General features: G+C 34.0%; 2 protein-coding genes across 2 annotated transcripts; both read right to left on the bottom strand.

The window, feature by feature from the left end:
* Positions 1-2321: 2321 nt before the first annotated feature.
* Positions 2322-4302, bottom strand: LOC107461675 (protein NRT1/ PTR FAMILY 2.6-like). The gene is made up of 4 exons (XM_016080222.3): positions 4189-4302; positions 3888-4105; positions 3222-3778; positions 2322-3105 (listed from the first exon to the last, which is right to left on the bottom strand). Exons 1-4 carry the CDS (start codon positions 4286-4288, stop codon positions 2340-2342), a joined length of 1641 nt encoding a protein of 546 aa, XP_015935708.1. The 5' UTR covers positions 4289-4302; the 3' UTR covers positions 2322-2339.
* A 3737-nt stretch (positions 4303-8039) lies between these two features.
* On the bottom strand, positions 8040-8780 carry LOC107461589 (verprolin-like). The gene has a single exon (XM_016080107.1). The coding sequence runs from the start codon at positions 8778-8780 to the stop codon at positions 8040-8042; it is 741 nt and encodes a 246-aa protein (XP_015935593.1).
* Between the last annotated feature and the right edge of the window lie 17293 nt (positions 8781-26073).

Below are 26073 nucleotides of genomic sequence, written 5' to 3'. Positions count from 1 at the left end.
TGTCATCATGTGGACTGATTGATCATAAGATAGCTCCAACTGTCCTGTTTGAATATAATACATCATGCATTGCTCAACTTAAAGGTGGATACATCAAAGGCGATAGAACAAAGCATATTTCTCCCAAATTCTTCTTCACTCATGATCTTCAAAATCAAGGGACAATTGATGTCCAACAGATCCACTCAAGTGACAATCTGGCAGATTTATTTACAAAGTCACTCCTAAAATCCTCCTTTGAAAGATTGGTACATGAGATTGGGATGCGCCGATTTCGAGACATTAAATGATGTCAGCAAGAGGGGGAGACTGTACTCTTTTTTCCTTGGTCAGGTTTTTTTTCCCATTGGGTTTTTCTTGACAAGGTTTTTAATGAGGCAGTCCCCATTATTAATGGATATTGTACTCTTTTTCCTTTACTAAGGTTTTTTCCCACTGTGTTTTTCTTTAGTAAGGTTTTAACGAGGCAATAATCCTAAATGGTCATCCAAGGGGGAGTGTTGTGATAAAAATGACAGATGGATGCCCATTAATGCTGAAGTTTTCAAGAGAGAAAGATGAGATTATTATGTAGACCAACTTTAATGAAAGCTGAATTTGTAAAGCTATAAATAAGGCTTCATAGCCTTAGGTACAACACACAAGCAATAATAAAATCCTCTCTCTTCCTTTATATTACTAAAATATCTTTCTCTCTCTTTATTCTTTATGAATAGTTTCTCTTTCTCTCTTTCTTTTGTTACTACTTATAATATATGAATAATTTCTATTGAGCTAATTATATTAATATTAGAGTCTTCTATCAACACTTCTTTATTTTATATTATATCTTCTTTATTTATTTATTTAGTTGTTTTACAACATCTCATACCTGTATAAATAATAATTTATCATATAAATAATTAACACTCAACACTTGTTTTCTCCAACTAACGTAAAAAATTTGGTTCAAAGGTATGGTGTTATATATGTGCTAAGTGCTAACAACTATATAGGTACAGTCCAGAATATATCTTATATGGTGACAACATTATGCCAAAATGGCAAAATATCTGAATTTAATTGCGTAAAATTGAACTTGACCTCTTTTTTTATACATCACGCTATTGCTGAGACTATATATTATCATGGAGATAATCTCTTTTTATTTTCTTATGTCAGCGTATCCCTTACATAAGGTTCTTGGTCCCAGCTGCTTATATATAAGAGAACTATTTTAATGAAAATACTAAAAATATTTTTTTATGATGATTTTTATTTAAAAAATATAATTTATTTATTTAATTATATTTTAAATAAAAATAATACTATTATAATATATAAAAATCAAACCCTATAATTTATCATTAAATAATTAAAATAAAATATCTTCACACGATAACAATCATAAAATCTTCATTGGAATAACCACCTTATCCGATATGTTAGAAAAATAAAAACATCTTGCGAGTAATTCCATTCATGGTTCAGTTCTCGTCCATAGATGTATTTTTGGCTGCACTGCAAAGTGAAAAAGATTTCTTAAACATAGCTTTGACACTGATAAAAGTAAAACACAATTACTAGAAAGTATTTGATAAAACACTACAAATAATTTTATGATACGATATTAAAGTTGACTTAATTTAATGTTATTAGATTATTCATTTGTAAATATTTGTGTTTTAAATAATTATTTCTGACCTAAAAAAAAGTGTATTACAAGTTTTACATTTTTTTAAAATATAGTCTCTAAATAATTTATAAATATGAGTTTTTATAGATCTCTTAACTAATTTTAAAAATTAAGTTGAGCTCATTAATTTCAATTTTAATAAATTTGGTAATTAAAATTTATCAACTAATAATTGTATATTAAACAAAGTCAATAAAACTATTTAATTAAATGTTATATAAGAACCCAGCGGTAGATGGTATGCATTACCAATGGAGAAAAGTTTAAGGATATATAATTTTAATTTTAGTTAATAGTTTAAAATTTTTAGTTTGGCAATTTAATATCATATTTTTAGATAATACTTTTAAATATTGTTGATTAACATTTAACCAAAAACAATAAATTATATTGACTCTATAACACTATTGTTATCAATATAAAAACGATTATGTAATGATGAGTATATGATTACCAAGTGATCAATACATATATTATTAGACTAATTCTATATATGGTGTCTACGAATTAGTATTTAATTTTTATTAGTAAATTTTAAATATTGAAAATCATTTATTTTTATATTTTTAAAATTAAATATTTATTCTTAACCTTAGACACCACTTTTTATTAGACATCATATTTATCAGCTGTTACTCATAAGTCATAACTACACAACACACTCCTAAATTTTGGTATACTTGTAGAAAGTAGCACATATGAGGTAATACACAAAGTTGATGCCACTAAAGAGGACTAACATCCAATACACATTATCAACTCTCCCATAATCAATGTTATCAGGCAACCAGTGAGTACTTCTACGAACTTCATGAGTCAACGCAGTGATTAGATAAAATGCTATCCCTATGATCAAAGAAATCATGGCCGTTGATGTGCTACTCAGTGATTGTGGGAGTTGTTGGTAATAGAATGCAACTTGCCCCGGAAAATGAAAAGCTTCTCCGACACCAACCAACACCAATTGTGGGAACAACCAAAGTATAGACATAGACTTGTTTGCATCATGGAACATCTTAAGCCTCTTGGATTCAACAATTGCTGAAACAACCATACCCAGGATATTGAACACGTGTCCTACTCCTATTCGTTGGAGTGGTGTGGGTGTTTTTCCAGTTATTTTTTGATAGAATGGCCATAGGACCCTATCAAGAAGAGAGAGGAAAATAGATGTGGAGATTAGGAGTATGACACCAAGGGAGCCTGCTGGGAATTTGAAATGGGGTCCTAAGTGAGCTTCCATTACCAATGCTTGAAGAAGCGATAGGTTAGCTTCCATTCCTATTGGAATTGCTAGGAATATACTTGAAGTCAAGAGTGGCAAAATTCCAATCACTTTCTTAAAATCTTCCACTTGTTGAACAGTGCATAGCCTCCATGATTTCTCAATTGAGTCTCCCTCAGTAAGCAGAGCCGCACGATTGAAAAACCTGCATTAAAAAATAGAAAAGACGGATGTAATTGCACCATCGCATAATCTGTGAGTGCATCAAAATTAAAGGTAATACTTAAAAAAACAGAATTCAAATAAATAAATAAACAGTACCTGAATCTTTTTGCTGGTATTGCGGAGACTGCTGGAAGCGTAGCATCATGATGATGAGCACCATTGTAGTAGTCCTGTGTTGATGATGAAAGCTGAGATTTCCACTTTCGAATAGAAGCAACAGGAACTCTTGCAAGATCCACAAAGGCGCTTCTTCCCCTTGGAGTTTGAGGGAGATAATAGCGGTACCCCATCAAGAAAACCATGACACCAATCATGTTTGACACCACACATATCCAGAACCCCACACCCCAACTCACATTATCTTGAATGTAAACCAATCCGGTGAAGCCTGCAACTGAAACAACGTACCAAGTGAAGAAGAACCAGTTGAAGAAGATGGTTTGATGGTGAGTGTTATCATGGAACTGGTTTGCTCCAAGTGCTGCTGTTGTAAAGCGAGTTCCACCGAAACCAATTGCTACTAGCGCTATTCCAACGTATAACACTCCATATTGCATCACAGAAGCTGCTTCGCATATGTTTGATCCATTGTTAATGCACTGTTTAGGCCTTAATGATTTTATGCTTGCAGTCAACGCAAATACAATTGTGCCCTGCAATCAATAATAATTTAGTCAAATCTCTGAAATTATTTAATGACTCTTAATTATCAACTTCACCAATTTTTAACTAATTTAATTATAAAAGTGAAGTTATTAGTACCAGCAAAGAGACACAAGAGGAAACCAAGACAAGAGTGAAAGAGCCAAAGAAACAGTCAGCAATGATAGCAGCAACAAATGGGACTAGATTAGTGGTTCCATTAACCACATTTGAAATCTGAGTAGCACTGATGCTCTTTATATTGAACTCTTGTATCAGATATACGATCAAGTTTGCCCAAATCCCTGAGCTTGCAAGTGTTATTCCAGCTACTGTGGCTGTCATCAATCACCAAATATTAGAAAATCCATTTATGAGAGAGGTCACTCACTGAATATAATGATGCATACAAAATATATACCAATGATGAAGGGGAAGCTTGGCCAACCACCTGGCTTGCTCCCACTAGTATTGTTCTTCCGAGCTTCTTCTTCTCTCAGGGATGAGTGTGTGCTCTCCATTATTAATTCTTTCTTGCACTTCAACTTTATTTTAGCCTGTTCTTAAAACTTCATTTTATAGGAAGTTTGCTTTACCTACCTCATGTCCACCAATGTTGTTTAAAACTAACTTTCGTGTAATCAATGTGATCAATAAGCTCTAAAATTGATCTAATAGAATAAAAAAATACTCTATCCCAAATTACTTCATAAATATTAAAATTAGGATAACCATATACACAGAATTGAACATCCAGTAATTGTTAACTGTGCATGAGTAAATCGAATTAAAAGAAATAACCATTCCATTAAAAATAATGAACATAATCATCTGTATACCTATTGAATTGAACATCGGACATATTCATTGTTCACATTATTTATTATTCTAATTGTCTACCTATACTTTTTCAATTCTAATTGACTTACTGAATCGGACCATCGTTACTGTTTGTTATTATCGTGAAATTAAATCATTATTCCTACCGACTTAAATCGATAAAAAGAGATATATAAATAATTATGTTACAACATAGTACTTATCCAAAAAATTATTTAGATTTTTGTAAATTTTTGTATAATTTTCTTTATTGGTCTTGTGCTAAAAAAAATTCGGATTAACAAGAATCAAATTCTAAACTTTTAGTTCATTTTTATGCTATTTTCCCTAAAAATTAGAATTTTTATTATTAAAAGTTCTAGAATTCAAACATTATTATTCTCTAAAAAAAGTCACATAAGAAAAATAAATTATACAAAAAAATTTAGGTAAATAAAAAATACTCTTATATAAAAGAACAAAAATATGTTAAAAATATAATTATTTATTTACATACATTATATCTCAGTTATCAGTTTAAATTTTTAGAAAAAATAATACTATATAACAGCTATTAGAAATCTTATTAATTTAGCATAACTCGTTTCAAATTTTGAAAAAATAAATCTTTCTATTTCATATAAGTTTCGGTATTTAAAACAAATCTCAAGTTACTAAGGAAGCTAATTACTTAGCAAGGTACCAATTTGATTATGGTCTTATATTATGTTTCACAATTACAAGGTGATAGTAATTAGTGGCTAAGAGAAGGGGTTGAATCTTAATTTTTTTTTTTTGTAAAATATTACTTTTACTTTTTCAATAAATTTTAAGAGATATTTTTATTTTTGTTTCGTAATAAGTTGAGATATATTTTTCATTTTGTCTTTTGAAAATCAGAAACAGAAAAGAAGTAGAGAAGAAGAATTGAGACCAAATATATCCTAGTTCATTTATTAGGTACAATGTAGCCTATATCTAGTCTCTATTAGAATAATAATGAAATTTCACTATCTTTTTCAATATTACAAATACAAATTCTTTCCTAGAATCTACCCAATCCTATTTTGGACAAATCCAGATTCTAACCCCAATCTGAATTTGACTTGGACTCAAACCAAACTTTTAACAGTAAAGTGCTAATCCAACTTGTGAGGGAATTCTCACATGATCATGACACACAATAGAAAGATGTACAAAGAAACTCTGAGACATCTATGACTTTTTCTCTAATTTTGCTTACTACCTTTTATCTCTCACTGGCTTTTTCATACAAACCTGACCATGTTTGCCTTTTTCACCCTAAGACTCAAACAGACAAAACTAAGAAAAAGAAACTAAATGAACATTATTGAAGGAGAAAAACTCAGAGAGCTTTAGGATAGTTATGAGAATTTTGTGCTTTTTCACTTTCTCTCCTTACCTCAACTCTTGGCCGTTCACCCTTAATATAGAGAGATGAAACTTCCAAGGTTGAAATCAAGTTGCACCCTCATAGCATCTTTCTTATTCAACATCAGAGTAGCGGCGGCTTGAATAGAAGAGAGAGAGAGAGAGAGAGAGAGAGAGAGAGAGTGAGTTTGAATCTATTTGTATTCATCTCTCTCATCCTTTTTCATCCATCTTCTTCAATCTTGGCCATTGATCTTGACTTTGGTCCCAATAATTGATTCTGAACATTGATGAGCATCTGACCCAAAATGACTTCAAGTTTTCTATTTTTGCTTCTTCCAACTTGAGACTTTGAGGCTTACATCTTCTTTGAAGCACAAAAATAAAAATAAACTTTTGCTGTGACTTTACCAAGATGAATTTACTTTTTGATCGAAGCTTTTGTTTTCTTTCTTGGCAAAAAAATCTTTTAGCCTTTCTTCACAGATTTTCTTATGTGAAAAAAATCTTGCTTAGCCTTTTTTCATAGTCTTTTATCTATGGCTTCCATTTTTTTTCTATCTTTTTTTCTGAGTGATTGATTTGACCGAAGCAAGAGAGAGAGGAAGCAAGAAAGCTTTGGGTGGAAGCTATCAATGCAAATTAAATTGAATTGAATTTGGAGTTACGATTTTTAAGAAAGTAATTAATCGAATTGAAATTTGAGTTCCAGTAATCAAAGGAGTAGGTAACCAAAGAGTGCTTGATCTATTTCCTTCTTTTTTTTTCTAGTTCGGATCAAAGATGTTGTTGGACCAAGAAAAGTGTTGACTTAGAATTTGCATTAGTTTCTTGGGCCAATTAATTTTACTACCTTTTTAAAATTCAGTCATTTGTTATGAAATAATTTTTGCGAGTTAAACTTCAGAGTAGTCTCTGAACTTGCACTCGACCCTCAAAGTGGTCCTTAAGCTTGCACTGACTTCAATATTATCCCCAAATTTAACACAAGTGGTTCACGGTCGTCCCTGAAGCATTTTCTGGGGAATATTCCTTAACGGCGCGCTGATGTGTATAGAGAGGGGCCATGTTGGAGAGGTAACGGTTATCTGATGTGGCAGTTATCTTTATTTAACTCAATTTAGTCCCTGAAATCATTTATAACCCTAATCCGAATTTGTCACGAGAAACCAGACTGTTTCTTCTTTTCTGCTCTCCTTCGTCTTCCCTAACACCGTTGAGCTTGATTTGAGTGGGTCATGATGGGTGGAGGCAGCAACCATGTTAGTAGCTCCAGTAACCGACGATCAGAGAGAAGCTGTGGGAGGAAAACCACCAGAAGTAGTCACGAACGAATTCCAGATAGGTGTGAGTGTAGTAGTCGACCCGTCCTGAAGTGGTCAGGAACAGAGACAAATCCAGGGAGAACATTTTATGGTTGTCCTAACTACAATGTAAGTGATTTTTGTTAATGAATATACCTAGCGTCGTTGCTTATTAAATTTGTAACATTTCTTCTCCATGGGCATGAAATGTGGTTGCAGAGTGTTGGCAAGAGGTGGTGTGGTCTCTTTATGTGGACCGACAAAGTTGCTGATGAAGAAGAAGAAAGTGACAGAGGTAATTCTGGCTTTGAAATGGAGGAGTGGAGAATGAAATTTGCTTGGAAGCTTGGAGTCTGAAGTTAGGGCTCTAAAACTAGCATTTTGTTTGTTGTTGGTTGTTGTTACAGTAATTGTAATTGTTGTTTGTGTAGTATGAAAGCAGTGATTTCCAATTGAATATTGTGTAAAACAAAAGTTGTAATTGCTGTACCTTATGATGAAGAAATGAATAAATTTGTGTAATTCTATTTTAAGTAGCTAAGGAAGTGTAATAAAATTTGAAACATTCAATAATAACATTCCCACATTGTTAATTATTTTTCAAAGTTGTCTGTGTCAAACTAGACACGATCAAAAGACAACATAGAGTATTTAACTATCATAATCCAAAACACATACACCTTGACACATGGAACTCAGAAACCATAAATTTCAATGTTTAAAAGCAAAATATCTTAACAGAAAAATAGTAAAATGTTCATTTATTGAATTTTCTTGGTGGTTTGAACCCCGGAGTTGGAACAAAACGCATGGCATTACGCAACCTTGAAGTTGTAGCTACTGATGCACCAACCATTGGATCGATACAAACACTTGTCGGAGGTGGAGTATTTGAAATTGGAACAGTAGCTGGTGGAGAAGCATTTGAAACAGTTAGTGGAGGAGCACTGGTTGCTGCTGGAGGAATCGAAGCTATTGCAGGTGGTGGAGGTTGTCTTCTTTTTTGAGGGAGCTTTGGTGGCCTTGCCTGTGGCTGATTTACTTGGTGGGATTCTTCATTTTCATTTTTTGACACCATTGGTTGACTCATGCCTACCTCAATCTCAGTAGCATTGCCCTCATCTGGGACTTCAGGTGCAGCAGGGAGAGGTTGTTGCTGATTTCCTGTATTAGCTTCACTAGGAGCAGCAGCTGCAACAGCTGCCACAGCTGCAGCCTCGTCGTCAGCCTTCTTCTTAGCACAATTGCTCTTGTTGTGACCCTTGCCACCACAATGACGGCATGAACCCTCTTTATATACCCTCTTCATCTTGGTGATCTTTTGCTTCTTGCCTCCAACCGGGCCTTCATCAACTTCCTTTCTTCTTTTCTTCTTGGGTGTCCCTGGCATCTTCTTAAATTTGGGTGTTTGTGGTTTTTTGTAAAGTGACTTCTTCCATAGTTTCTGGCCAGGAATATGATTGATATGGAATGCATAGGTGTCATTGTATGCATCCATTGTCAACCATTTATGACAGAAGTCTTCGGGCTACCTACTTGCCCTAGCCATTCCAGCACAAGCATGGCCACAGGGCATCCCTGTTTCAAATCAATAAAATGCATCCAACTTACTAAGTAACCAATTCCAATTCTAGTATGCAATCCACAATAAATTAAGAAAAACAATTACAATATCAGAATAATTATTGGAAGGGTAATGACAATTAAAGTAATACCACTTAGTTGCCAAAGTCCACATGTGCATATTCCCTTTCGCAAGTCCACTACTATGTTTGTTGGCCACCCATGTCCCTCAAATTGTTCATAGTCCGCATCTCTGGACCACATTGGCATCCAATTCTTTGAAGCATTCCTGATCTTTTCCAAGCGGCTATGTTGAACAGGGGGTAGTAACCCAACATGGTTTTTGAATTTCATTTTGTTTCGGGCTATTGTCCTCATGATATACATTCTAACTTCCTTGAGTAGTGTGATAATTGGTTTAGCCTTTGCTTCCTTGATTCTTGCATTAAATACTTCGCAAGCATTGTTACAGATGTTGTCACATTTTGGTTGGGTAGGGAATAAGGCCCGACTCCATGCATCTCTTCGCCATTTGGCAAGGTACTCCCATGCTTCCTTTTTAGCTCTCTGAATTTTTATCATCCCCTCAACGAATCCCTCTTGAGTGGTAGATCTTGCAAACTCCCACAGTAATCCTCTGAGTTCGTTGTCTTTTCACTACTTATTGAAGTTTTTCCACAAGTGCCATACACAATTTGTGGTGGATATCAGGGAAGACCTCCTGGACAGCTATGATTAGTCCCTGCAGGAAACCAGAAAAATTATTAACTTACAATATCAGGACCCAACCTGGTCCCTCAACTTACATAAGTGACATAAACTTAGTCCCTACATATACATAAGTATAAAATTTGTCCCTAGACATACATAAGTGACAGTAAACTCGTCCCGACGAGATAGTAAGTTCTACTCCTATCCCATTCTATTAATACAGATATATTGAAACAGAATCATGAAAGCAAAACATGACAGCAACAATGTCTGAAACAAACCAGTTCATAAACATGGCAACAAAAAAAATACATCAACCTAAAGAGTTCAACCATTTCTAAATTACAATAACTAGTAAATAACAAATTCGTCGTTACCTTTTGCATGTCCGAAATGAAACAGCATCTATTTTGGGTGTAGCTCCCTAAATCATCATGCAGCAGCTCAAGGAACCACCTCCAATTATCTATGTTTTCCACTGGTACAATGGCATATGCAATTATGTAAATGTGATTATTGGCGTCTTGTCCAATGGCTGCCAATATTTGTCCACCAAATCTGATTTTTAGGAATGCTCCATCAAGCCCTATTAGAAGTCTGCATCCCGCCTTAAACTCCTTCATGCATCCATCGAGACAAATGTACATCTTGTCAAAAGTGGACTCTTCTGATTGATTGGGATGAGGAATTGTTGTGATGCGTACATTAGAACCAGGGTTGCACTTCAGGAGAGTCTCACCATAATCTCTCACCATCCCATATTGTGCAGCAGCATCACCATACACAATGTGCCTTGCATCTCCGAGTGCTCTTGTCAGCGAAGATTTGTTCAACTCCAAGTCACATTTACTCTTAAAGTATGTTAAAAATTCAGAGTGCTTCAGATTCGAAAATTTCCTAAGCTTCTTGACCAACTTGCTAGCTAACCACCCTCTGTTAGCTAATCTATCTTTTTGTCTCCCTTGGGCAGGTATGATCATCATTGAAGGTTTTAACTTTCCAGCTAACACTCTCACTATCCTTAGAGGCATAGATAACCCATGGACAGTCCTCAAACTTACATAAAGTCCTGCATTGTATTTTATCATTTTTCTTGAATCTAACTCTCCTATCTTCCTGGATGCAATACTCCCTCACAGCCTCTTTAAAATCCATCTTCGTGTTGAATTTCATCCCTACCTCTAATCGGACTTCCCCGAACCTTGTTTCTTCTCTGAAAACAGGAAATGCATCATCATTCTGAACTTCAGCAAATTCATCCTCTGAGTTAGGGAGTGTCTTCATTTCTTTGGAATGGCAAGAATCTGCCCCATCTGACTCATCATGATATTCATCATGAGCATCATAACCCCCAATATCAGGACTATGGTTTTCCGGTTGTCCAAAAAAAAAAAAAAACTCATCATCTTCACTAGAATCATCCTCAGGTACTAATCCATCATCAGGTTCTAGTATCTCCTTCCACAATTTACCGAGTTTAACTTTTTTAGGATGCTTCCTGTTTACCTCTTTCCTTTTACCTTACAGTATTGTATTGGTGACCTCTTCATCACTCAAACTCTCCTCAGATCCGGGCTTATAAGCACTATCCTCTGCACTTTCATAACTGTCCGAAGAGTCTAATTATGATAACACAACCGTATCAGCTTGCTTTCCCTTACCCTTAGTTGTTTGCCTCGCCACATGACCTTTGGCTAAACGCTTGGTTACATATCTCCTATTCAGTGTTGTTCTTCGTTCGCCTTTATTTTCAGTTTTTTTTTTTTCAAAGCAGCACCTTTCTTCTCTGTCCCATTCTTTGAGGGCATTTTCAGTTGAAAAATCTTACCCTGTTTTGGCTTAGGCACCAGTGTTGGAGTACTTTTGGAAATTGGTGTTGATTTCATGGTTGCAGCTGGTTCTTGAGTATGACCCATATCTTGGTTAGGTGGGGCAGGGGTAGCAGCCATAGATATTGGGGTCAGAATGGTGGATTTGGGGGTTAGGGTTGATTTGGTGGTTGCAGCTGGTACTTCAATATGGTCCATGTCTTGGTTGGGTGGGGCAGGGGTAGTTTTCATAAAGGTTGCCTCCTGGGTGGGTTCGGTAGTACTCAGACGGTTGATACATGGGGTTGGAATTGGGTCTGGAGGAATGGCCCTAGAGCTTGGTCCTGTTCTCAGAAAAACTGGTTGGGTAGGGACTCCAATCACCACCTCCTCCTTGTCCTTTCTGAATGGTGGTTCTTCCAAGTACGTTGGAATAGATACCCCCATGTTCATAGTACACATGCACCTCTCCATGGTTGCTTTCAGCAAGGAAGCACATCTCCAGGAGCTCAGTATCAGAATGAAGTTCCCTTAGGCCAATTTCTAAGGGTCTGTTTGGAACCAGCCACCAACAGTGTTCCGCCTTATCATACCCAAGTTCTTTGTAGTAATTCCTGATGAAAAAGACATCTAGCCTATCAGGGTCAAGCTTCAGAATCTCTAAAATATGGTCCCTGGTGTATGACACGACACCGTCTTCACTCCTCACAAAGGATCCCCCATGGTGACACACAATAGTTATGAGACCCATCTGAAAAAAATAACAAATGATAATCAAAATTGCCATCAACCAGGAAAGCACAATAACTCCAGTCCCTAACCCTCCATGAACACACATAAACTGCATACATAAACAACCTACATTCTTCTATTTTCAGCACATTACAACCATAGCTACCATCATTATAGCAAAAAACAATAACAAAAAAAAATGCAACAACAACATACGGAGAAAATCCTAACAAAAATTTTCAGAAAAATCATATAACAAAACGATGAGCGAATGAATATATAATGACTTAACAATGTACAAAAAGTCATGATCAACAAAAATAGAGGAGTAGATGGTAGCTATTTTATTTATCCTTTCTATTTTGGTTATCTCTAATAATCAAAGTGCTTCCTGTCAGACCACTACGTGTGCGATAGAGACGAGATAATCACAATATGCTTGATTTCGTTGAGAGAAAAGGCCATTGAAAATCCCTCTCAGAGTGGCACCATTGAAGAAAATAAGGCGAAGAGGAAGAGACTGTGTTGGTTTGAGAGAGAAGTAGTCACTGCATGTTAAATCCCTTCTACAAACACTAACCGACGACGTTTCAATGCAATTTAGGCGCCAAATTAAAAACGACGTCGTTTTGGGAGTCCAGCCTGGCATCCGTCAATCCAAGTCATCTTTCTGTCATTGAAAAATGTTTCAGTGACGACCGTAAACCACTTGTGTTAAATTCGGGGATAATATTGAGGCCAGTGCAAGCTTAAGGACCACTTTGAGAGTAAAGTGCAAGTTTAGAGACTACTCTAAGGTTTAACTCAATTTTTGCATAAGACTCAACATTCAATAATCAAATTGGGCTTGATTAAATTTGGACTATCATTGAAAAGATGTTATTTTCCTGTAGCCTCACCAAATTTATCAAACAATCAATTAAAAATAATTAACTAGACATTTAATAATATTTTTAATTTTTTAATTTACATGTTAATAGTGTTTCATCATTTTAAATGTTCAAACTCACCGCAAGGTTTTGTCCTCCCTTGATTTTTGTCTTGTTTTGTACAATTCTCTTTGGTTTGATGGAAAGTGATGTGTTACTATACCCCTTTAGAATAATGTAATTTCAACTCTAGATCTTCTTCACCAACCATTTTGCGCTTATCATTTCGCGTAGGATGAAAGGAAGTTATGTATTTTTTGTGGCATAATAAGATATAAAATAGATTTATTTGCATTGGTGCATCTTACACGAGGCAAATAAAAAATAATTATATTTTTAATTTAATAATTTTTATGATTTCTTTTTATCAGTTTAAATTTTTGAAAGAAGTGGTCACCACACCTCCTTAATCAATTTTATTTAAAATTTCTTATGAAGATACCCGCAAGGTGTCCACCAAAATACCTGGCCTTAACCAATTTGATAATGGTCTATGTTGATTCAAAATTACAAGTTCTTTGTCCTCGTTATGTTTTTGTTTTATTTTGTACAATTCTTTTTAGTTTGATTGAAAGTTATGTGTTATCATATGCCTTTAGAGTTTAGAATAATATACTTTGAATTCTAAATCTTCTTCGCCAAACTTTTTGTTTATCTTTTAGCGTTAGGTGAAAGGAAGTGATGAAATTTTGTACCATATGCAAGATATAAAATACATTGATTTGCATTATATATTGGTGCATGATGCGTGCATAATGAGACAAATAAAAATTAATTAATAAGAATTTTAATTTAACACTTTTAAAATATTAATCTATTAATCTACTGATGCATAATCAATATAAAACATTTTTCTATAATTGTAATTACAACTTTTCTCAATATAGAATATTTAATTATTTTCATAGTAGCATATAATTAATTAATTATGCAAAATGCTTTACTTTCATAATACAGAAAAATATATCAAACGCTTTAATTTCCACACATTGTGTCCTTACTATTTTTAGTTGAGTGAAAAGGTAGTGATTGATTAGCCTGGTCCTGCATGGCTACATACTTGTAGAATAATTTTTTGGTCATATATTAAGAAAGTTTAGGTGGATAATTAAGTATTCATTCCATTATCCATCAAATAATTAAGTGAAAGCTTTCTTCAATTGAACCTTCGAAAAAGGACGGTTCAAAATAAAGTATAAAGTATAAACCGGGGACTGGGGGAGTGCTTGCCATAATCATTATTGTATTCAAAATAGAAGAAGTATAAGATTTAATAGAGTATCTGTATAATAGAGATTTAGGGATGTTCAATTTAATAGGATATCAAATGTTTATTATTTTTTGATATTCGGATAGTTATTCTGGATATTGTATTTAAGAAATTAATAGTATTTTATTATAGATATTCATTTTTAACTCATATTAAATTAAATAAATAATCCATTGTCTATATTGTATAAATATTCTATTAGCCCCTAGCCGAGCGGATTCATTCAAATATACACATTGTTTTTTAGATTGGCCACAAGAAGGACGACTAGTTATGCATATTGGTGAATCGTACTATATATATAGTATAGTAGTATAATAATGCTCTCAGCTATATCACATGTTTGTCCACTATATTTGTGAAGCATCATCAAATTATTGACCATGCTTTTAGTGCCTTGAATGGTGGTCATCCCCACATTGCAAAGTTTACGCCATTGCTTATTATTACTATCTAAGTCTCCTTTATATATATATAAGTGTTTGCCTAACTTATTAAAAAAAATTATAAATCAATATTTAATTTTAAAAGTATAAAAATAAATAATTATTAAATATTTAAAAATTATCATAAAAAATAAATTAAACAAAAATTACACATCAAATTATAGACACCATAGAATTCACTATATATATATATATATATTAAGCTATATTTTGAGTGAAAGCCAACAGACTCTTCTTCCAGAAAGAATATCTAAGCAATAACTTATTAACCAATATGTACACTCATTTATGATTTTTTTTTATGATTTATGTACTCATTAACAACAAATGGAGTTAATATTAACTAATGTGCCAAATCAATTGATAATAATGGGACGTTCATAATCTATAAACATGTATATAAAGGAAATGTTGAAAGCACCATGACACCAAAAAAAAAGGGTGATGAAAGCACAATAGTCTCGTTATGTTTGGATGAAATTATTTTATCTAGTAAAATGTAGCATTTTGTTTTGAAGAAACTATTCTTGATATATTCTTAGTTCATTTTTCTTTTAAGTATATCCAAATGTTTTTCTTTAAAATTTTTTGGACAATAATGATACTAAGCTAAAAAAAAGCATAAGTAAAATATTAAATTCAAATCCTATTATAAGAGTTAAACTAAATTACCACTACTAATTAATAAGATAACCATTTTAGTAGATTGTCCAAATATATTGCAATAAATTATAGCATATCACATTGAAATCAAAATTGATGCCAACATGTGACAAATTTATAATCAATCATATATCCTTACTTATTATTGCTACAATACACACCAAGAAAAATTTAATAACTAACAAAGTTTATTATTTTTGACTAATATTTTTAGTCATTAGTCCAATTTCTTTAATCTAACAATAAAATATATATTTTTAGTTCACACTTTTAAATATTATTAATTAACTACAAACTAAAAATAATAAATTTTACTAGACGTATTTTTCGTACACATTTTCTAATGTGACTATTTAACATAACACGTGTTTATATAGAAAGAAAAAATATAGGGTATTAATATACTCAATTTATTGTCAACAATAATTAATTATTATATTTTAAGGGAGCCACTCAGATAAAAACACCTAAAACGTCTTTTTTTAAAGATGTTTTTTAGTAATTAAAATTTAATACATATAATCGATTAATTCGTATTATTTTTGTCAAAATTAGGCTAGACAAATTGATTTGACCGAAAAAATAGTGAATCAAATCTTAAACTAATCCTAAATTCTAGTCTTTTATTTTTCTGTTGTCATAGGGTTTAGATTTAAAATTTTGAGAGTTTATATATATATAATAAAAGTATTTTAATCATTTTCTATAATAAGAGTATTGTAGTAATTTTCTATAAAAAATAATATTAATTTAGACCAGTTCAAAATTTGATTTACCATTTTTTCGCTCAAATCAATTTGTCTAGCCTAATTTTGACAAAAATAACACAATTTAATCGATTATATGTGTTAAATTTTAATTATTAAAAAACATCTTTAAAAAAAGACGTTTTAGGCGTCTATATCTAAGTGAATTCCATATTTTAAACACATGTATAAAGAGACACATGCAGAAAATATATCTATAAAGATATTTTTATTAGACAAATTTATAAAAAAGATATTTTTAATAAACACGTTCATAAGGACATTTTTATTAAATACAATTATAAATCAGAATTGATAAAAATTGATACTTGTAGAAAGTAGCACATACAAGGTAATACACAAAGTTGATAGCACCCAAGATGACCAACACCCAATACACATTATCAACTCTCCCAAAATTAATGTCATCAGGTAACCAATGAGTACTTCTACGAACTTGATCAATCAAGGCAGTGCTAAGGTAAAACGATATCCGCTATGAGCAAAGAAATCATAGCCGTTGATGTGCTCCTCAATGACTCTGGAAGTTGCTGGTAATACAGTGCAACTTGCACTGGAAAATGAAAAGCTTCTCCAACACCAACCAACACCAATTGTGGGAACAACCAAAGTATAGACATAGATTTGTTTGTGTCATGGAACATCTTAAGCCTCTTCGATTCAACAATTCCAGAAACAACCATACCTAGGATATTGAACACGTGTCCTACTCCTATTCGTTGGAGTGGTGTGGGTGTTTTCCCAACTAGCTTCTGATACAGTGGGCATAAAACTCTATCAAGAAGGGAGAGGAAAATTGATGCGGAAAATAGGACTATGACGGTAATGGAACCTGCTGGGAATTTGAAATGGGGTCCTACCTATATGATCATCCGTTACCAAAGCTTGAAGAACTGATAAGCTGTTTTGCATTCCTATTGGAGTTGATAGGAAAATACTTGAAGTCCATAGTGGCAAGATTCCAACCACTTTCTTAAAATCGTCCACTTGTTCAACTGTGCATAGCCTCCATGATTTCTCAATTGAGTCTCCCTCAGTTACTAGAGCTGCACGATTGAAAAAACTGCATTCAAACATTTTTGTTAGTAGTCAAAATTTATATAAAATGAAAGTTTCTTCAATAAAATTTAGAAAGAATAAAAATTAAAAATTTTCAATAAATTTGTAGAGAAAGAATGTATTACATATGATAATTTTTTTTATATTATAAAAATAACAATATTCCCTTTTTTCTTAAAAAGTATAATGGCCATAACATTACCCATATATAAAATTCACCATGAACTTATTGAATACTTTTTTATTTTCTTTATATAACGAAATTTTTTTATTGTTTTTCGAATAAGTTTCATATTTAATCTATTCTATTTAAATGAGGATCAATTAATTTTCAAATTGCATTTAATTATCAGCAATGTTACATGATAATAAATTAATATTAAGTGTTTGTTACGGTGCGATGATAATTTCATACGTACCGATACGATTAAAATATGGACAAATAACAATAAGACATGTGGAATTTATTTTCCACGTCAGCATTTAATTTTTTCTTTTTTAAATATATAGTATATCACTACTTTTACTAAAACAACTTTTTAATTAAATAAAAATAAAAAATATTTATTTATTTAATTTTATAAAAAGACTTAAACATCCTTCTTTTATTTGGTTAGACAAAAATACTCTTTTAAATTAATCAAATTTTAGAATTCATTAATCCTAATTTTATAATTTCAAATAATTAAAAAAATAAAACAAAACATATTAAAAAACAAAAAATCAAAATTGTTCTTCATATGGCCTGTGAAGATTTCAGTCTTCTTCATTTTCTTCTCTCCTTTTCCTATCCTCTCTCTCTCCTGCTCGATCTCTCTCATCTGTCTCACTGTGCGTCGCACGCAAGACGCCATTGTTTTGCTGGGATGCCCTAGCCAATTACCCAACCTAGCAACCTTAGCTCCACACAACGGCTAAACGCGAACCCATCCCTCCCATCACCCTCGAGCTCCTCCTTCCTCTTTCCGTCATCGATCTCACTCCCTCACCTCCGTCCATCTCCCGCCGTCGTCGCCGAAACGAGCTTCGAAGCCACCGTCGTTATCGTGCAGCTCTGTTCCACCATCGTGCAGCTACTCTTTCAGCTTTGAAAGCACCGTCGCGCAGTTCGGTTCCATCGTCGCCGGACTCGCCTCCTTTTTCCGTCGCGCAGCTTTGTTCCATCATCGCTGGCGCTATCTCTGTTCCACCTGTCATCCCTTCGGTCGTGCGTTAGAGTGACCCGTTCTACTTCAACACAATGTTCCTTGTTCATTCAACTATCATCGATATATGGCTAGTAGTAGTGGTAGTACTTGCCCTCGCTATGTATAGACTTTTTAGAGGGTTAATATCTTTTATACATATTTACATAAGTTAGATAGGTCCTAGCATAAGGTGGCTGTTGTGAGACATGGACTGATATTATCAGTCTTAGCATCTGTATATAAGAGCCTGACTTATATAAACAAGTAGTGGTGTATTTTATATGAAACATGATGATGTATGAACCGCCTATATTTTAACTCGTATATTTAGCTAACTTGCGACCTCAATAAAGTAATACTGGCTCATATTTATATATCTATATCTAGTCTAGAGTCCCTAAGATAAGCCGAATAGTAGCGTCTAGCGATTAGTATTGGTCATGACATGGTAGAAGCTTGATTGTGTGATGACTCCAAAATTAGATCAACTGGAACACACTCTCACTTGAAGGTGAATTGATTTCATACTTTCTAAATAATCCAACACAAAACTGCCACTTTCTTTAAGGCACTAGTACTATTTAATTGTCTTTTAAGCACTTCGATCAGTTTCGACCAAGCTCGTCAAAAAAGAGATGTCCAAGGCCAATTGCTTGGACAAGGTGTGATTTTTTTTTCTAGACTTTCGAGGCTTTGAAACAAGCAAAAAGAAAAGACAATGACAGATTGATTCAAGTTTCTGGGTGCATTTTCTACATATTTGTGACATGAAAGAAATTCAGTAGTGGAGGACTTGCAAGACTAGCGACTTTTCATGGACGCATCTTTAATGAGAGAATTTAATTTTTTGAAGTATATAGAGCTTCCATAAGAGTCTCCAAATTTTCTTGTGTTTCATTGGTCAGAGTAGAAGTCAATTGGGTGGTGATGAAATAAGTAAGCTATTTGGTAACCTGAGTTTATTTCATATTTTTCACTCCTAGTCGAGGAAAATTGATATTCTCCATTCCAAATTTTTGTAACAAGTATCCATTTGTAAATCTCTAGGCTGAAGGTATTTGAGATGAGGTTTTGGTCCCAACTTATATTTCATAGCATAATCTCCTTAACACACTCCAAGCAACTATTTGACTAGTTAATAATTAAGTCTTAGGGCACCATGAATGGATGAAAGGAGGGAACCATGAGTCTAGAAAGAAATAACGAAATCTCTTTCATACAAATCTTATGCTTGCCCGAGGGGATAGTAACTTCTTAGAAAAGCAAGGACGAAATTAGTTTTCAAGCGGAATTCGAAGATTACTCTTTGGAACAGTGTCTCCAAAGCTAACATTCCAACTTAGGCCTTTCTCAAGGACTTTGCTCTCCTCCAACCCAATGAAGGTAAATTTTTTACTTTCGCCTTCATTACATTACTATATCATAAATAATTACTTTTGAAAATTTTCGTGAGCAGTGAATGTAGTTGGGTAGCTAATTTCTAGCATTGTTTAGCTAATGAAGCTAAGTTCTATTCCCAAACATCTTTAAAACCCAAACCACCAATTTTAGGCCTTGACAAAGTATCCCAACTAATCTAAGCCATATTTCTCTTTGAGCCTTTTTGTCCTACGAAAATTGAGATAGAATACTATAAATCTCACTAATTAATGAATCCGAAATGCCGAAAGCATTATAGAAAATAAAATGAGGATTGTCTCTCCTACTATTTTGATTTAAACATGCTTTTTTCACAGTAGATAGTAGATGTCGCTTACAGCCTTAAAACTCTTTAATTTTAAAAAAAAATTGTCTTTTTCATCTTTTACCAATTGAGAATAGCCCCAAATATTTTTCTTTTGTAATAATATGTCTAATATTGAGCCTCTCTGTCGAGTACATTTGCTTTTCTATAGGAATATTATTACTAAAAAAGTAAAGTGGGCTTATGTAGATTTGCTTTCTGACCACTGAAATTTTGATAAGCATTGAGTAGTTAAATGTTATCATATTTATTCTCATCTTCTTTACTGAATAAAATCGAATCATTTGTAAACAGTAAGTGATTTATTGAAGGGTATCTTTGATTGATCTGGATACTAGAGATGAGCTGCTTTTGTTCTATTTTATTTAGCAAAAAGAAAAGATCTTTTGCACAAAAGAGAAAGACACATGGAGACAAAGGATCACCTTATCTGATACTTCTATTTGGCTTAAAATATGATTGACTTTCAACGATAATAGAATAAGAAATTATAATTACTATCTCTTGAATCCAACCAATCCATTTAGGCTCAAATTTTAGCTTATGCAATATAAACCATAGAAATGTCAATGGGCCTTACTTATATCAAGTTTCAGAGTCATTTCATCAATTAGACTCACCTTTTTATTTTAAGTAATGCATACATAATACATTCATGAGTTATAAGGATATTATCAGAGATTAGTCTCCCTTTCTAAAAGGCACTCGAATCAAGGCTAATTAACTAATTCATGACTCCTTGAAGCCTATGAACAAGTATTTTGGAAATAAATTTATAAATCATAGAAGATAAACTAATTTATCTAACCTGGGTTATGTCTTTTACATCTGAGACATTTGATATTGGACAAATTTGGATATGATTAAACCCCTTCAGCATTCTTTCACCTACAAAGCAACTTTAGATTGCCTAAAAATATTTTCTGCCATTGCATCCTAGTAGAACTAGAAACATTTAGAGGTAAACCCTTCATTCTCTGGGGCACTCTGAGGATGCACCTTGAAAATTACCCTCTTTACTTCCACAATAGTGATACTTCTATTCATAGTAGGAGTAACTTCAGTAAAAAATCCTTCAAATGCCATCTCTGGATCATCATCATTAGTCAAAGAGAAAATTTTCTTAAAATAATCTTTAGCTACTACAACTATCTCTAAATTAGTGAAAGCAAATCTCTTGTCATTATTTTTCAGTCTCTAAATTTTGTTTTGATGGAATCTAGATTGGAATCATTGGTGAAAGAACTCCGTGTTCCTATCCCTTTTCGATTCATCTATCTCTTCACCACCATTAATCCCAGCCTTCCTGAGAATTTCAATTCAGCCTAATAATTCCTTAAAATTTCTACTTTCGAATTGGTTCTTGAGATGTGTTGCCACTAAACTAGTTTATGTCTGCAAATCTTCATTTTTTAGGAGAAGACAAACATAATTAACCATTCAAATATTGATATCCAAGCATTGGTAATTATTTGATGGATTGTAGAATTCTCACATCAAAGTTCTGGGAACTAGAATATGAGATGATCCATTTTCAGGTAGCCGAAGAACTGAAGCTACTGGGTACTCATTCATCTAATTACCATTTGTCATTGCACGATCTAATCTCTCCAAAATTTGCTCTATTCTTTTTCATTTATTAGACCAAGTAAAATTTCTATCAATCATCTCTAAGTCCACAAACCATTTTCAATGACAAAATTAGTAAAATCTACTATAAAAGACTAGGATTTAAGGTTGTTCCCTTCTTTTCTTCTTGACTTACAATAGTATTAAAATTCACCATTATTATCATTTTGTCTTGGAATTATTGTAGTATAGTTGAAAACTCACCAAATTAACCCAAACGATTTTAATATGATGTTCTCATATAGATAACAACCAACTTCTTATTTACATAATTAACTTTTACAACAATATAGAATTCACCGGTCGAAACGATTCTCACCTCCTTCAATTTCTTCCAAGCTAAAAGACTACCACCAACTATGTCTGACAAATTCATAAACTCAAATCAACAAATCTACACAGCCTGAGTTTACTTTCTACTAGACGAGGTTAATTCTTAGTTTCACAGACAAAAACAACTTCGGAAGAGTGGAATTGATATATCCCTTTCAGATTTTGGATTGTTAGGGTCTCGCCAAACCTCGACAATTCCAACTTAGTATCCTCGTGAAGCTTTTGGTGCAACTTCACGACTGGCACCCACCAATTGTAGACTCATTCCTTTAGGACAATCGATTGGTGTTGCTGAAAAATTTGCTATTCAGTCATTTATATTCATGAGGCTGAAAATTTCTTCTAATACCACCGGGAACCATCAACTGTGATTGCATTCCAAGATTCTTCTGATATTCTTTGTAGTTCATCACATTTTGCCTTTTCATGTATAATGTCCTTGGTGGCTGCATCTTTTTTATTCTCTTGCATTCATAGGCCCGAGAAACTCTCAACGAATCGTGAAGGGGCTGGCTTCTTCCTCGGCTGATGAATGGATGCACTAAATAATCTAGTGTAGGCCTATTTGGTGTCATTCTAGTTGTCTATTCTCTTTGAAATCTTATTATCTATTTTCATCCATTCCGTAATATAATCCTTTGATGTTTTTTTTTGAATCATCCAAGAACTTTTGGCAATATTTTGAGTCATGGACTAAGAAATAGGTACAATAGGTGCAAAAAACTCCAAATTTTTCATATCTCAAGCCTACTTTCACTTTGACCTGATTAAGGCAAGAAATTTTGAGAGAATCCTTCGATCTTTTTCCCCCCGTTAATTTTCACTTTGACCTTGATGATCCTTAACTCCTTTCCTCTTATTTTAAAGAAGTCAATATCACTTATATCCCTTAATTTGTTTCCCAATTCACATCTAGCATATGAAATTTTGAATTGTTTAGGTAAATTCCATAATTGAACCCAAACTTAAAGAGCTCTGATCCACATCTCTTCGGATCCTTGACCTTCATCTATCTACACAGATGGAGAATAAAAATTTTTGAATAACCATGGCGATCTTCGTTCTACTCTCAATGCATCAGTTTTCTTCCTAAAGAAAAATTGAAATCGGTTACTCCTCTCTTCCACTATGTAAAACTCTTTTGGACGTCTTTCAAATTGCATGCATTGCACTATCCATCTTGCTAATAGAAAAGACGTAATCAAAAAACTTATTGCAATCAGACTTTTTATGCATGCATGGATTTCTCAAAGATGTCGTCCTCTTCAAGCAACACCATTTTCTCCTCATTCTCCTCACTCCTAGTTTTTCTATGATTGCGATAACTTATTTTATTATTTAACCAGGGGATCATAATAACTGGATTACTTCTATCATTTTTTTTGTTGCTGTTGTCAGTTTATAGCATGGTTCTAAAAACCGGACCGGACTGGCCGGTTCAACCGGAAAATCGGGAACCGGTTACCTGACCGGTCCGGGTAACCTCAAAAACCGAGTGGCGAAAAACCGGTCGAACCAGTGGTTAACCGGCGAACCGGAAGAACTCCCCTTTCTTCCCCCCTCATCCACCAAGGCCACCATTGCCACCGCCCACGAAGCTCCAGCTTACAGCAGCGCTCCTCATTCGCGTTAAACACAAGGAACCTAACCCTAATCAATCAGGTCAGCCACCCACCAAACCCCCGAAGCTCTCAGCCTCCTCCCCTTTCTTCCCCCCTCATCCACCAAGGCCACCATTGCCACTGCCCACGAAGCTCCAGCTTACAGCAGCGCTCCTCATTCGCGACCCAGCATCGCTCCTCATTCGCCACCCAGCAACGCTCCTCAGTAGCCGCGACCACCACCGCGTTGAGCCCGCCTCCTCGTCGCCGAACCTCGACGAGCTCGCCGAGTGACGAAAGGATTTTTGACGGTTTAGAATTTCATTAATAAAATCTCGTCGAAGTATAGTTTCTAAACCAAGCAATAATCCTTTCATACAAAAAGTTGTTTGTCACTAAAACAAACCCCTAAATTTATAAACCGAAGTACTCAAACCTCGGGTCGTTCTCCCTAGGAATTACAATAAAGTGCTTTGTTATTGGTTGTGAGTTATATTTGGGGTTTTTAGGATTTATAGACAAGAATTATAAATGGAAAGAAAAGTAAACTAACAACTATAAAAGGCTCTTGGCAAGGTATGAGAACTAGAAGTCCTATCCTAGTTATCCTTCTCAATTGTGATGAGAATTGTTCATTGCTACCACTTAGTTAACCCTTACTAAATAAAGGAAAGTCAAGTGGATGAATTGACTTGAGCCACAAGTCCTAGCCAACTCCCAAGGAAAGACTAGCTTTAGTGCACTCCAAACCAATTAGCAATCTCTCCAATTACCAATCAACAAAGGAATTAGATAACTCAAGTGTCACTAATTACTCTACCTAGGCCAAGAGGAACAAAATCTACACTAAAACTAAAAGAGACATTTCAACAAACACATAAAGTGCAATAGAAGTAAACATTATTAAATGCAAGAATTAAAGGAATCTACAACTACAAAAGCAAGAGATCAACAATAGAAAAGTAAAGAAGAACAACTATTATGAATTACCTCTTATTGAATTGAAAGAAAATGGAAGGAACAATAGTAGATCTACAACAAAGTATAAGAACAACATAAAGGAGATTACAATAAAAGAATGGAAGAAGAATGAATCTAACAACAAGAAATTGAGATGTAGAAGTAGAAGAAGATGAATCTAAATCTAGATCTAAGAACTAAACCTAATCCTAATCCTAATTCTAGAGAGAAGAGAGAGCTTCTCTCTCTAGAAACTACTTCTAACTAATCCTAATGAGTGTGTAATGATTGGAATCCCTTTGCTCTTCAATCCTTGGCTTTAAATAGCATCTTTGGCGCCAAAGTTGGTTGCAATTGGGCCCCACAACCCTTCAGAATTCGTTGGCCACGTTTTCATTAAAAAATCATAAAACAGCACCGACGCGTACGCGCACAGCACGCGTACACGTCCATGGGGTGATTCGCAGGTGCGCGCGAGCGCCAAGTGCGCATGCGCGTCCATGGGCAAGTTCAACTTCTTTGACTTTTCATGATTTCTCCACTTTGCATACTTTCCTCTTCACTCCTTTGATCCATTCTTAGCCTTTCAATCTGAAATCACTAACAAACATATCAAGACATCTAGTGGAATCAAAGGTGAATTGAATTTAGCTAATTTAAGGTCTAGAAAGCATGTTTTCACATCTAAGCACAAATTAGGAGACAATCACAAAACTATGCTATTTCATTAAATAAATGTGGGTAAAAGGTCATAAAATCCCCTAAAATAAATACAAGATAAACCGTACAAATGGGGTTTGTCACCGAGCCCGCCTCGCATTCGCCGGTAAGACTGATTTTGCTTGTCTTCTTGATTTTGAACATGCTTCCTTCTAGCTCGCCTGTTCTGTTTGAAAAAAAAATAACAGGGCATCTGATTCTGTTTGCTGATTCATGGATAACATGCTGATCTTAATTTTTGTTTTTGATTCTCTATGCTGTCTGTTCTGTTTGCTGATTCTGTTTGCTGGTTCATGAATATGATCTATGCTTCTGTTTGCTCTATGCTCGACCATTCTGTTTGCTTCTACTTTTTGTTGCTTCTGAATGGAAATGGTTTTACATTTTTATTTTACCTGAATCAGTTGATTTTTGTGACTGTCAAGCTGCATGAAGTTGATCTATGCTGCCTGTTCTGTTTGCTGAAATCTGGAGATAGTTTTTGATTCTCTATGCTGCCTGTTCTGTTTGCTGGAAATAGTTTTTGATTCTCTATGCTGCCTGTTCTGTTTGCTGGAATCTGGAAATAGTTTTTGATTCTCTATGCTGCCTGTTCTGTTTGCTGGAAATAGTTTTTGATTCTCTATGCTGCCTGTTCTGTTTGCTAGAATCTGGAAATAATTTTTGATT

This window comes from Arachis duranensis, chromosome 8, assembly GCF_000817695.3.
Source record: "Arachis duranensis cultivar V14167 chromosome 8, aradu.V14167.gnm2.J7QH, whole genome shotgun sequence".
Classification (NCBI taxonomy): Eukaryota; Viridiplantae; Streptophyta; class Magnoliopsida; order Fabales; family Fabaceae; genus Arachis; species Arachis duranensis.
Note: the sequence above shows the minus strand (reverse complement) of the source record. Positions and strands in the feature narration are given on the sequence as shown.